Source organism: Phaethon aethereus (genome assembly GCF_964289735.1).
Source record: "Phaethon aethereus genome assembly, contig: HAP1_SCAFFOLD_281, whole genome shotgun sequence".
In the NCBI taxonomy this organism is placed as follows: domain Eukaryota; kingdom Metazoa; phylum Chordata; class Aves; order Phaethontiformes; family Phaethontidae; genus Phaethon; species Phaethon aethereus.
The window spans coordinates 85,264-98,080 of record NW_028114272.1 but is presented as its reverse complement, the minus strand read 5'-3'; the positions used below and the strand labels follow the sequence as shown (position 1 = coordinate 98,080).

Here is a 12,817-nt window from a genome sequence, read left to right as displayed (position 1 = left end):
GATAACCCTCTCGGTGAAGAAATATTTCCGAATATCCCATCTAACCCTCCCCTGGCACAACTTGAGGCCTTTTCCTTTATCCTATCACTTGTTACTTGGGAAAAGAGACTGACACCCACGTCGCTACAACCTCCTTTATGGTAGTTGTAGAGATAAGGTCTCCCCTCAGCCTCCTCTTCTCCAGGCTAAACATCCCCAGTTCCCTCAGCTGTTCCTCAGAAGACTTGCGCCCTAACATGTTGAAGATATCCCCACTCATGGCAGGGGGGTTGGACTACATGACCCTTAAAGGTCCCTTCCAACCCAAAGTATTCTGATTCTATGCAATACGTTGACACAGGCAGTGCCGTTTTGCCTCTCCCATAGCTCTGCCTTTTGAAAGCATCCTTTTGCTGACTGAAGCACATGTAGCAGAGACCCATCGTGGTGAGGTGAATCAGCCCATCTCCAGGTGACTGCATTCATGGTGGAGAGAGCGAGACACCTCAGCTCCACTACTATACCCCACCAAGGGCTCCAGCCCACTGTGTTTAAGCACATCTGCCACTCCTTTCCCAACTCCCAAAGGGAGACGCCTCAGCTGGGCTGACGCTGCTGTGGGGCCGCATCACCTGCAGGAGCCCATCCCACAGGGAGGTGGATGCGAGAGGACCTTTGCTCAGCGACTAGAGTTTAAATACCATGAGGCTGGTGCTTAACACAGGGCAAGCCCCATTGCTGCTCCCACTGCCAGGACCAGTGGGGCAACTGTTCTCACCCACACTCTGCTGGCTGCTGTTGCTTCCAGCTGGCTTCCTACCATCTTTCTTCAGCGCTTGCCCACCTGCGTGCACTCCGCTGGGTCTTGTCCCTTACACTAGCTCCTTCCCTGGACAGGAGATTTCCTGCAGGCGTGGGACATAAACAAGACAGTCAGCTGTAACTCAGGGAAACAGTATCTAAACCCCTCTCTGCTGGGCAAAGGAATTAGAGCGAGCCGAGGGGCAGGGAAACACACTGAAATGCTAAACGGCCACCAGCCCCTGCCTTTGGTTGGAAAAGAGTTTTGACCGAGTGCTCAGGGAGATTATCTGCACTGCTCAAAGCTTCCTTTAAAAGCAGAGACTTTGCAAATGCCCCCCACCTCTATTTTCTTTTTTTTTTTCCCCCTAGATGAGGAAACTTGGTCACAGGGTCAGAGACTTACCTAACACTATGTAACAGGTAGGGCAGGGCTTCCCATGCTTCCCACCTGGCTAACCAGTGCTCTGTCCTCTAAACCGAGCTTCCACCTTTTGCCTCAGCCCCTCAACCCCAGCCAGCCGGTTTTGCCGTAGCTTGGACTAACCAGCTCCAAAGCCTGGGCAGGCAAACAATGCGCCAGCGAACACGGGGAACACACATCGCTCTTACTTGACACCAGGGACATTAACACAGACAAATGAGATGGGAACAGAACATTCCTACAAGACACAACTTGAATTCATGTTTATTTTTTATATATATATATATTTTTATATATATTTACCTTTGTCTAGATTAAACTGGGTGAGATTTTATCATATACATTTTTTTGGTATAATACATGAGAAACAGGAACGGGAACATAGCAAATATAAATCAGTACATTCCTTGAGCAAATTCTTTGCCACACTGAGACTGAAAAATGGCATGCAATGGGGAGACAGAGAGAAGGGAAATCAATTTTATTTAAAAAAAAAAGGAATAAAGACAATCTAGGTACAACTGTCAACAGAGGAGCAGCACTATATACGGCCAACGCGTATAAATTAAAAGTAAATTCCACTCTGACATCTACTATGCTTTAAAGTGCAACGAAGCCCAATTTATTTACCTACAGAATACAGGAAAGATCACCCCCTCTCCCCATTCCAATCTATCCCTTAAAACAAACAAATAAACCAAAACCCAAAACAAACCCAAAGAAAAAACCCAATAAAATAAATCTAAAGGATATACATTATCCACAGTCCTACAGAGACGTCTACATCTACTCAGTAGCACCAAGAATCTGATATGGGTGTAATTAAAATCAATTAAAACTCGGGAGCAATGGTAACATCTGTTTGCTGCTTCTGCAGACCTCCTGCCCTTTATTAGTGTCTTGGAGGAGAGGCGGCTCTCCCTGTGCTGAAAGCAAAGGCGACAGTGTCCTGTCCTCTCTCCGTCACCGGCCGAACCGTTCTGGCAGCAGGCTACAGGGACGCGCACACACACATACACAGCACGGTGAGAGCAGCCGAAGGTTACACACAGGGGATGGGAAGTCGAGGCCCCATGGGTGCGCGTGGGTGTCTGTACGTATGTGCGCACATGGGTGTGCGTGCGTGGAGGGAGCGGGACCCATCGACACAGAGGTGAAGGGCTGTGCAAGTCCAACACACGCCACGAGCCTCTGGTGACAGGGTGATGGGAAGGGGAGGGAGGGAGGGAGGGAAAGGGAGTCAGCACAGTCCCCTCTGGTTGTGTTGTCTTCCAAGGCCGGGGGCCTGTGCGCCACAGTTCATCTGTCTCGACACGCCACCTCCCGGCAGGCCTCAGTAGCCAAAGGTTTCCTGGGAAGCATAGACCATGTAGAGGAAGCCATCCTCGTCCTTCTCCTGCTCGTAGATCTCTGAGATGGGGGTGGACACACTCACCATGCTGTGCTGGTTCACCAGCAGGAAGAAAGCCTGGGTGGGATTCAGCTGCAAGCGACGCCTGTGGGGGCAAGGGCAGGAGGGCCTGAGTCAACCCACCTGGGGCAGGCACCGCGACGGCACGTCCACCTCCCCCCAGCAATGCTGTTCACATGGGGCCAGGCCCTCCCACAGGCTCAGGACATGGTGCCTGTGAGCCCAGCGGAGCTGCTCGGGGCTCCAAGGCCTCCGGAGTCGGGACTCTGCAAAGCCCCTTTCTCCAAGCGCTGCCGGCACGGGCAAAGCAGAGGGGCCTCTTCCATCTGAGCTGGAGGATAAAAGAAGGGGATTGGAGTCCCCCTCATCAGCTCATGGGGCATCCCTATGAGGGAGACGTCACGGTTCCTCACCAGTTGCTAGGAACCTGCCTCCCCTCAGCCCCCCAAGCACTGTACCACAACACAAGGATGCTGTGGTTGTCATGTCCCCATCACCACCCTCATCAGCTGCCTCTGCCTCACCCTCACCCCACCACCCTGTGTGCAGGGCCTGTGGGTGAGGACAGGCTCACAGCACGCCAGCCGGGGCCACCCCACTCACCGGATTATTTTGACCAATTCACTCATGTTGACATGGTCTGGGACGAGGAACTTGGTCTTGTCCAGCACTGGCAGCTGTTTCTCCCCTTTATAGCGTTCGATGATGACCTGGGAGAAAGTCATCAGGGTCAGCCACAGTTTACAGTGCCCCAAGCACTGGCCTCAAGGTCAAACTAGAACAAGTGGAAAAGTTGAGCTAAGGCCCCACTTTGCTTCACCCTCCCAGGAAAACAACAACAACAACAAAGGACATCAGCAATGACCATCAGGTTGGCTACAGACAGCTCTTGAGCAACGAGTCATCTGTCTGCCTGAGCCACATGGTGGAGAGCATCCAAGGTAAGTGAACTACAGCACCACTTGCTCTGGCTGGCTGACAAACAGCAGGCGTCAGTGGATTGATATAGCTACCTCTCCTGACATGCAGGAGATCCGGAAGAGGAGTGAAGTGTATTTTAACATCATTTTCAGACTGACCAAAACCACAGGTTTTGCTGGCTTGAGCTAAGGATTGAACTCATGGTGCACAGCAAGAGACATTTTTCTTCCCTTTTGTGCCTCTGCTCGGGGCTGCTGCTGTTCAGCGTCACCCTGCTTGCTCGGGAAGAGCTGCGGATATTCCCCAACAAGGAGCTGTTAGAAATCACCCTGAAACCACCCAAAGCATTCCTTCAGAAAAGGGTAGTTTGGATTTCACCAGTCCCACTCCTCATGTTAACGCTAGACACACTGACGCCAAAAAGGATCAGAAACCCATGGACGTTTCTCCTGTGTGCTACCACAACTGCGCGGTGAGCTTCCAGACTTCGGCACAGTGCCACCACGGGGACAGCCCAACCAAGAGGCCTTACCACACTTACGTTCTGAAATGGCTAAACAATGTTTAGTTCGGTTTTCCTGCTATTACAATTAATGAATTTCTTCTGTTAAGGAGTGTCCGCTGACGGCTACAACTGCTATTCTACACCAGCTTGGAAACGCACTATTTGTATTCTAAGAAAGAAGGCAGTTAAAAGAAGTAATTACATTACTTATAAAGCTCAATACGTGCCCATTACAGTGATACACTGACTCTCACATCTCTCCAGTACGTAGTTGTTTTCTCCACAGAAAGACGCTTGTATACTAATCAGTTCATCATCCTCTCCGAGTTGAGACTGAACATTATTTTTCACTATAAGGCAAGGAGTTCCCACAAATAATTTTCCCAGGTCTTTTCCAAAAACACACGGAAGACTGCAAATGCCTTTGGATAGTGAAGGGATGGAGCAGCACGCAGAGAGCAGGATCCCCAGAGGATGGCTCTGTGGAGCCAAAAGCATGAAGGGAACCTCTGGGAACGTTGATTTGCCTTTCCCTTAATCATTTGTTGACACACCAGCCTCCATCAGCAGCAGCAACGTAACTGCTGCTGCCTCTACCCTAAAGCAAATCAGACACTGGTTGGGATGCTGCGGTATCACCAGTGAGCTGGGAATGTCTGATGAGTTCCCCAGACTTGCTTGTCTCAAGGCCCGCCCGGACGGGCCAAGCTTTCTTGCAGGCAGTTCCCGGATGAGGGAGGAGTGCGAGGCACCTTGGCGAGAGCTCTCTACCTAAATGTCCTCTGAAGAGCCCATCCTGGACAAAGCTCACACAAGGGGAACCCAGGAGCCCGAGGGCTGGACAAGCAGCATACGAAGGCCTCCGTGAATCCACAAATGTATTCTCACATTGTCCATTGTCTCCTCTTGATACTAAGCAAGAGTGCCAGAGAAAAAGACCAGAGAAAGCCAGGTATTACTCCTTCAGCGCCTTTGGCAAGACGGAGACCTGATGAAAGACTAATTTTCTGCAACAGACTAAATCGTACATCAGATGCCCCTCACCAACCTGCTAATGTCCCTTCCTCCCACCAGGAGGAGAGCAGAGGAAGGAGAAAGACAAGCAGAGCCATCCTACTGTATTTAATTTGAGTCTTACTTGGACAGATGAGAATTTTTGGGAGATGAACAGTCTCAAGGGGCTGGACACTCACAACAACCACATACAGGGCATGCTGCTCTGGCCACTGGGAAACAGGCAAGAGCGGGACCTCAAGTTTCTAACGGCAGTTTGCAGAACGGGGCAGCTACGCAGCAACTGTTTGTGCATATACAAAAGAGGCAGAGAGGGCCCTGCGCACCTGGGCTGTGCCTCATTTCTCACATCTAGCAGGAACAGAGGCGGACATCTCTAATTACCAGCCAGTTCCATCCCACAAAGAAAAGCCTCTTAATTAGCCCGAGAATGGGCTGAGAAGGATGTCCTGGCTGTTAAAGCAGCAACTGCCTTGTGCCCTGAGGAGACAGAGGGCCTGTCATGTAGAAGAACTCCAACAGTTTCTTGTCTCCGGAACACGAGCTGCTCTTTGGGTAACCCAGCTATGGGAATAGGTGGCCAATGGACAAAATGTTCTTGTCTAGCTTTGGAGGGAAACGCATGATCACATGCTAATATTACATCCCTGTGGCCACAGGGCTTGTATACAAAGCCACCTCCCCTGCCGCATCCTCTTCTAAGCTGCTGCCTCAGGCCAGGGGCTTCCTCAGTGTGGGACGCCTGCTCTTGCAGTGGGAACCCACCATAGACCTCACCGCAGAAATAACATGAGCTGGGCACAGGTGGAAAGGCTTAGGGCAGAGCCTGGGGTCCCAGTCCCATTGCAGAGGGGGCTTGGGCAGCATTTCAAAACTCAGACCTTGTTCTGGGGCCAGTCTGAAGACGTGGAAAGGGATTTTGGTAGAGGATGAGGCCAACCTGGGAGCATGGAGCGGTGGCAGCTCCCGAGTTTTAACTGCTTTTAATTACACCCACAACAGATTCTTGGTGCTACTGAGTAGACGTAGGTGTCTCTGTAGGACTGTGGATAATGTATATCCTTTAGATTTATTTTATTGGGTTTTTTGTTGATCCATCTTGAGTCATGTCAGCCCTGGGCACTGGGCCTGCAGCTCCCTGGCACAGCCCTTGCAGGAGCCTAGAAAAGGCTGCCCCTTCCTCCAAGTCTGCACTTTGGGTTTCTGTGCACCACTGTGCCGGGGCAGGGGATTTATTTGGGCTCCCTCACCTGCCGTTGCCTCTCCATGCTCCTCTGTGGGTGTGCAGATGAGCTTTTTATCACGCAACCTAAGAGACCTCTCTGCACGGCCCAAACACGCCGTAGTATTCAGGACAGACCCCTTCACACTGGGATGATGCCACCATTTGCTTTCAGTGGAGGTAACTTCACTGAAACTAGTAATTTGGGCCAGTCAAGCAGCGCTGAGGTCCCCAGGGTGATGGAGGCATGCCGCCATCCCTACTGAGTAACTGGGGCAGACATCAGAAATGCCCAAGAAGCCCTGTCCTTGTTCCAGAGACCTCCTGTGCACTCTGTTGCCTTGCAATTGTGAGATTTCTCAGTCCCCACAGCAGCATGCTCCCAATAACCCACTGCCGACCACCTACTGCTGCCTCTGGACCACCACTCCAAGCAAACGGCTTAACGGCCCTGGGCAATCCCTGCAAACACAGGTTCAGCTTTACACTTGCACTAAGCACAGGAGTATTTCTTTCAAAAAAAGAAACAAAACAACCAAAAAACACACTCAGAAGGTTTGCAGGGACTCTGGTTAGATGCACTTTTCCTCTACTAATAGCAGGTATCTAGCAAATTGTCAGAACAGGAAAATAGCCAACTCTCCTCAAGGAGCTTTGCCCCTTTTCCCCGCCGCCCCCACAAAATGCAGCCCTAGATAAAACCACATGTCAAATTTGTCAAAAGGCTAAGAACAGCGTTTTCAAAAACGCCCATTAATTCAGGATTTTTTTTTCCCCTCCCCTCTCTTCCCGCCCCACACCTTCACTTTGATACCACAAGAAAAAGGATTAATTCGCTATTATGAGCAAATGCCAATAAAACCCGAATGAACGCTTGCTTTCATAAACTTTCCACCATAACTTTTCAACTGTTTTCACTTTCTTTCTTCTGGCCAACACCCCAGCCCTCCGATTCAATACTTGGACAAGGATTACTATGAGATCGACATATATCCTCTAAGATTTTTCCAGCCATGAGGACATTCCCTCTGACCCACAGGACACAAACACTGACAAACCATCTGTGCGCGCTGCTCTCACACTGGCAGCCTGATCACTCAGAGCAGCGGGGAGGGGAGATGCACGACTTTCCCTCAGCATAACACAGCAGCGGGAGAGAGGCTCACGTCAGGAGGAGCTCAAGAGGGAGAACAATCCCCATTTCTCTGTGACAACAAGAAGATACCAGAATCCCTTGGCAAGACAGGAAGGCCTTGCTACCAAACCAGGAGAAAAAAGGTGTAAGGCAGCATCTGGGCCGGGCACGTTAAAGTTCACCAAGTAAATGGACATACAGAGCTATTCAACACGGACATCACCAATGGCTCAAGACAAACCTGAGCTACAAAACTACTTGGAGACTGGACATTTGCTACCACTGCCTTGGCACCTAGCACTGGCCTCTGACAAACAGCGTGCTGGAACACGCGGACCTTCGGTCTGACCAAAACAAGCTGTCCTTGAGCAGCAAGGGCAGAGCACGCTAACCAAAACAGTTCTGACGGGGGCTGGGCTACCCTCGCGTATCCCCTTCCCCCCCTGGCCAGGCTCGGACGCGGCAGCGGGCGAAGGAAAAGGGCCACGACACAACGCACACGCACCAACCAAAGCTCCTCCCGGGACGCTGATGCTCAGCAGCACACAGGAGGGGCACGACTGCCTTCGCCTGCCGGTTCCCAACCTGCCCAGGCACAGCAGAACGGCTGCCAGCGGCCGCACACCTGAGCCCAGCCCGGCCCGGCAGCAGCAACCAAGACCGGCCGCCTCGGAGCGCGGCACGACGAGGGCCCACAGCCGATGCACGAAGGCTTCTGGCGGGCGGCGACGGGGCTGGAGCCGGGCGCCGAGGAGCCGCTGCCCGCCCAGCTTTCCAGCGCACAACCCGGCCCCGGCCCTCCCGCCCCACGGTACCCCGGCCCCAGCTGCGGCACCACCGGCCCCGCCGCCTCACAGAACCGCCCGGCCCGGCCCCGCTCGACGCCCCGCCCGGCGCCCCTCCCGCTCCCAGACCGACCCGGCCGGTGCTGGTGTCGGCGGCGGCGCGGAGCAGGGCGCAGAGCAGCGGCAGCAGGGAGCCCGCCGCGGCCAGGCCCCGGCGCCGCCTCGGCGCCATGGCAGCGCGGCGGGGCTCCCGCCAGCGCTCCGGCCCAGCGGCGCCTGCGCGCGGAAGCCGGAAGTGGAAGGCAGCCGCCGCCGCCGCCCCGCCTCTTCCTCCGGCGGGCCGGGCCGGGCCGGGTCGGGCCGGGCCGTGTTCGGGGGTGCCGCTCGCTGCTGCGGCTGCCTCACGGCGTCGTTGGTAACGGTCTGATGGTCTTCAGCAGACGTGTGTGTAGAAGCCCCCGGTGCAGGAGGCCAGCCGTGTACACCCCATGACGAGCCCTGAGAAGAGGAAAAGTGGGGCTGGCAGTTTGTTGGCCGGGGGTCCTGCCTTGAAGCCGTCGCAGTCTGAAAGGAAGTGGGGTGCTTCTGAGATGTGCAGCCAGGTGGAAGCATGGATTTCTGTGCTATCTCAGAGAGACCCAAGGGCTGTGTCAGACCCCATGAAAAGCTGGACATGAGCCGGCGACGTGCCCGTAGCCCAGAAGGCCAGCCAGGGCCTGGGCTGCACCCAAAGCCACATGGCCAGCAGGGCAAGGGAGGGGATTCTGCCCCTCTGCCCCGCTCTGGGGAGACCCCCCTGCAGTGCTGCGTCCAGCTCTGGAGCCCTCAGCACAGGAGACACAGAGACTTGTTGGAGCGAGGCCAGAGGAGGCCACAAACGTGCTCAGAGGGGTGGCACAGCTCTGCTGTGAGGACAGGCTGAGCGAGCTGGGGTGCTTCGGGCTGGAGCAGAGAAGGCTCCGGGGAGACCTTATTGCAGCCTGCCAGGGCTTAAAGGGGGCTTCTGAGAAAGCTGGGGACAGACCTCTTAGCAGAGCCTGTAGTGGTAGGACAAGGGGTAATGGTTTTAAACTGAAAGAGGGTAGATTTAGGCTAGATGTAAGGCAGAAATTTTTGACAATGAGGGCAGTGAAGCACTGGCCCAGGTTGCCCAGAGAGATGGTAGATGCCCCATCCCTGGAAACATCCCAGGTCAGGTTGGATGGGGCTCTGAGCAACCTGATACAGTCAAAGATGTCCCTGCCCAATGCGCCAGTCTATCTGGATTCCTCTGCAAGGCATCTTGTCCCTCAAGAGAGTCAACAGCACATCCCAGTTTCGTATCCTCAGCAAACTCGCTAATGGTGCATTCCACTCCTCCATCCAGATCATTGATAGAAATATTGAACAGAACTGGCCCCAGGATTGAGCCCTGAAGGACACAGCTGGTGACCGGCCGCCAGCCAGATGTAGCCCCATTCACCTCAACACTTCAGGCCCTGCCCTTCAGCCGGTTCTTCGCCCACCGCACCATAAACCTGCTCATCCCACAGATGGACAGCTTGTCCAGAAGGTTGCTGTGAGGGACAGTGTCAGAAGCCTTACTAAAATCCAGAAAAACATCCCCCCCCATCCTCAGGGATGTTAATTCAAAGCTTTTGGGGAATGATAGCATCTAATTGCATATTATTCGACTCAGCCAGTCCCCGTAGCTCAAGGATCCGTTGCCTGCATCTGTGCAATCGCTGCTGCAGCACTCCTAGTTGAACAGAGTGGAAACTGGTGCTTGGACATCCTCCAATGGTATAAGCAGGCAATGTCACCACAGCAAATACACCACTATGAGCTGATTCTAACAATGAAAAACATAGAACTTAAGCAGTGTAATACACTGGACCCTGCTATTCTGCTCCTTTACCTGGGGAAGGAACTCCTATCATGACTATATAGTAACAAGCCGTGAAGCTGAAAAGGCTCGAGGACATTTAACAGATGTGCCATTTCTAGATCCCAATCTGGAACTATTTGTAAGTAAGTGGGTCTTCATATTATCTGAATGGCAAGTGTGTTATGGGTTATTCAATAACTACGGAGAATGGAGTAGTGGAGACTTCACCACTCAGTCTGAAGCTGAGTGCACAAGCAGCAGAATTAATGGCATTAACAGAGGTCTATCAGCTGGCCAAAGAAAAGACTGTGAATATTTGTACTGATTCTCAGCATGCATTTGGAGTATGCCATGCTACTAGGCAGTTATGGAGGCTGTGTGGGTTTATACTAGTGGAAGTGAAACATCCAATGCTCTTCACATTACTGAACTGTTAAAAGCTGTACAATTCCAGAGAAACTTGCTGTCATTCATCAGCCAGCCCACACCCACAGAAGGACAAAAGAAGAGTTAAGAAATGGTCTAACAGATATTGCCGTTAAAGCCGCAGCACGACAGCCGTACCAACCACCGGCCTTGCAAACAGTCCCAACAGTCCAACCTGGTGTTGCCCACTCCTGCAAGGATGTGTTTGACTGTTCCTGGTGAAGAAATGGCCTCTAGGAAGAGGTATGAAGTTGGTGTACAGCAGAAAATTAGACTTTTCACTAAGTATCCTGTGAAACAGGAGGCCGGGTTACTTCTGGCGTGCCTTACTAACCACCAGCCTCTGGAGGAGGAACTGGAAAGAGGGACTTCAGGGATTGATGAAGGAAACATCTTGCCACAAGGAAGCGCTGGTATGAAATCATCAGAATCCACCATAAGTGGGGGAAAGGTAAAGGCGGCAGGCGGAGATCGCAGCCACTGACTCAACTGAGGGACTGTGCAAATTGCCCCCCCACCTGCCAAGAGCACGCGTGCTGATTGACATAGCAAGCGAGGCTAATTGAAAGATAACTGACCAGTAGCAAGTGTTACGGTAATCACTAGCCAGTGAGCATAGGTTTAGGTGGGTTTTTACTAATCAAGTAACAAGATAAATACGTAGTAGTTCCTTTGTGTGGGCTGCTAGCTTTGTGGAATACCGCCAGCACCCATATCTGCACAAAGACGCAATAACAGAACACCTCTGCGCTGTGTGTATATTGGCGCGTTGCACACCGGTTCTTAAGGAAGAAGTTGAAGTTGTTATTTGTATAAGCTCTGCATAAGACGCTTCGGAGAAGATACGCAGCAGTAGCATAGTTTTGTTTCCACACATTGTAACATAGGGAAGAGATCCCTCATTTTGTATTTGGAGTTTTTGCGTATGAAACGTTGGCTTAGGAAATTTTTCTCAGTACCGAAATGGGTAAGTACTATCTTTCTAAAAAGCTCCTCTTTTTTCTCTCTTAGGATGCATCCTAAAGAATTGGAATAAATTTGGAGGGGACCAATGACTAAAGATAAATTAAAATGGTATTGTAACCAATGGTGGCCACAATATCAATTGGAAGATGGTGAAAGATGGCCTGAAAATGGGCTTTTGAAGTATAACACTATATTGCAGTTAATGTTGTTTTGTCATCAACTTGGGAAAATGGGATGAAGTTTTGTATGTTGATGCTTTTATGATTCTGTACAGAAATCCTGATATTCAGAAAAAATGTAAACTAACAACTGACCTAGTGATGTATACAGCTTCTGATTAAAAAAAAAAAAAAAAAGAGCGGTTGTAGCCTAGGCTGTGATAATAAAAAATTGCAGATGAAAAAGAACAGAGGGATGTACAACTGTTAGTCCCAGCAGCCCCACCTGTATTGAAAAATAGCGTGGGACAATTGCCAATTGATTCTAATTCACAATCGGGTGATGAGAATGTCAGCCCCATTTCCAGTCAGACTAGAGGGCACACGCAGCCAGTTATTGAGGCTCCCTGGAGACAAGCAGTGGGACTGAGCGATTGCCAGTTTTTGTACATGTTCTGTTCGCTACCTCTGACCTGTTTAATTGGAAACTGTTGGTTTGTACAGAGAAAATCCTGAAGGAATGCACTGGCTTTTAGAGACTGACTTACAATCCTAGCCAGGGAGGTGTACAACCGCTTTCTTTACAGCAGAGGAAAAAAGAATGATAATAAAAGCCAGGGAAGAGGGTGGGAAAAGAAATCAACAGGAGGACCCTGGGGTTTATTTGCCTCCTAGAAAAGATCCAGAGTGGGATCTTAATAGAGGCGGGGAGAGCCCAGCTGAGGCAATACCAACAGTTAATATTATATGGGGTCCTGCATGGAGTACCAAAACCGAAAAATGTGCCTCCTCCCAGCTTCTTGTGCACGCCCCCTTCTCGCTGGCAGGCCGGCGTGGGAGGCTGGACAGTCCTTGACTGCTTGGCGCTGGCTGGGGACGTGAGTACTTTATCAACATTGGTTTTGTCCCAAATACAAACCACAGCACTATACCAACTACAAGGAAGAAAAGTAACTCTATCTCAGCCAAAACCAGGACAGAGGTGAGGCAGGGCCCCAGTGAAAATCCATCGGCCTTTTACGAGAGATTAGGTGAAGTAGTTAGAAAATGGATGGGCTTGAATCTGGACAATGCGGTAAATCAGAGGATGTTCAATATGTTCAAAATGTTCATTGGGCAGTCGACTCAGGATACAAGGAGAAAGTTGCAGAAAGTTGAGGGGGCTGGGGGAATGTCGATTTTGCAAGTGATAGAAATGGCATA

At 51.4% G+C, this 12,817-nt stretch overlaps 1 protein-coding gene across 1 annotated transcript; it reads right to left on the bottom strand.

The window, feature by feature from the left end:
* Positions 1-1,443: 1,443 nt before the first annotated feature.
* Positions 1,444-8,429, bottom strand: LOC309416136 (microtubule-associated protein 1 light chain 3 alpha-like; the record flags this gene model as incomplete). Its single annotated transcript, XM_082015712.1, has 3 exons — positions 1,444-2,700; positions 3,219-3,325; positions 8,331-8,429. The coding sequence occupies 3 exons, from the start codon at positions 8,427-8,429 to the stop codon at positions 2,538-2,540; spliced, it is 369 nt and encodes a 122-aa protein (XP_081871838.1). The 3' UTR covers positions 1,444-2,537.
* Positions 8,430-12,817: the final 4,388 nt, after the last annotated feature.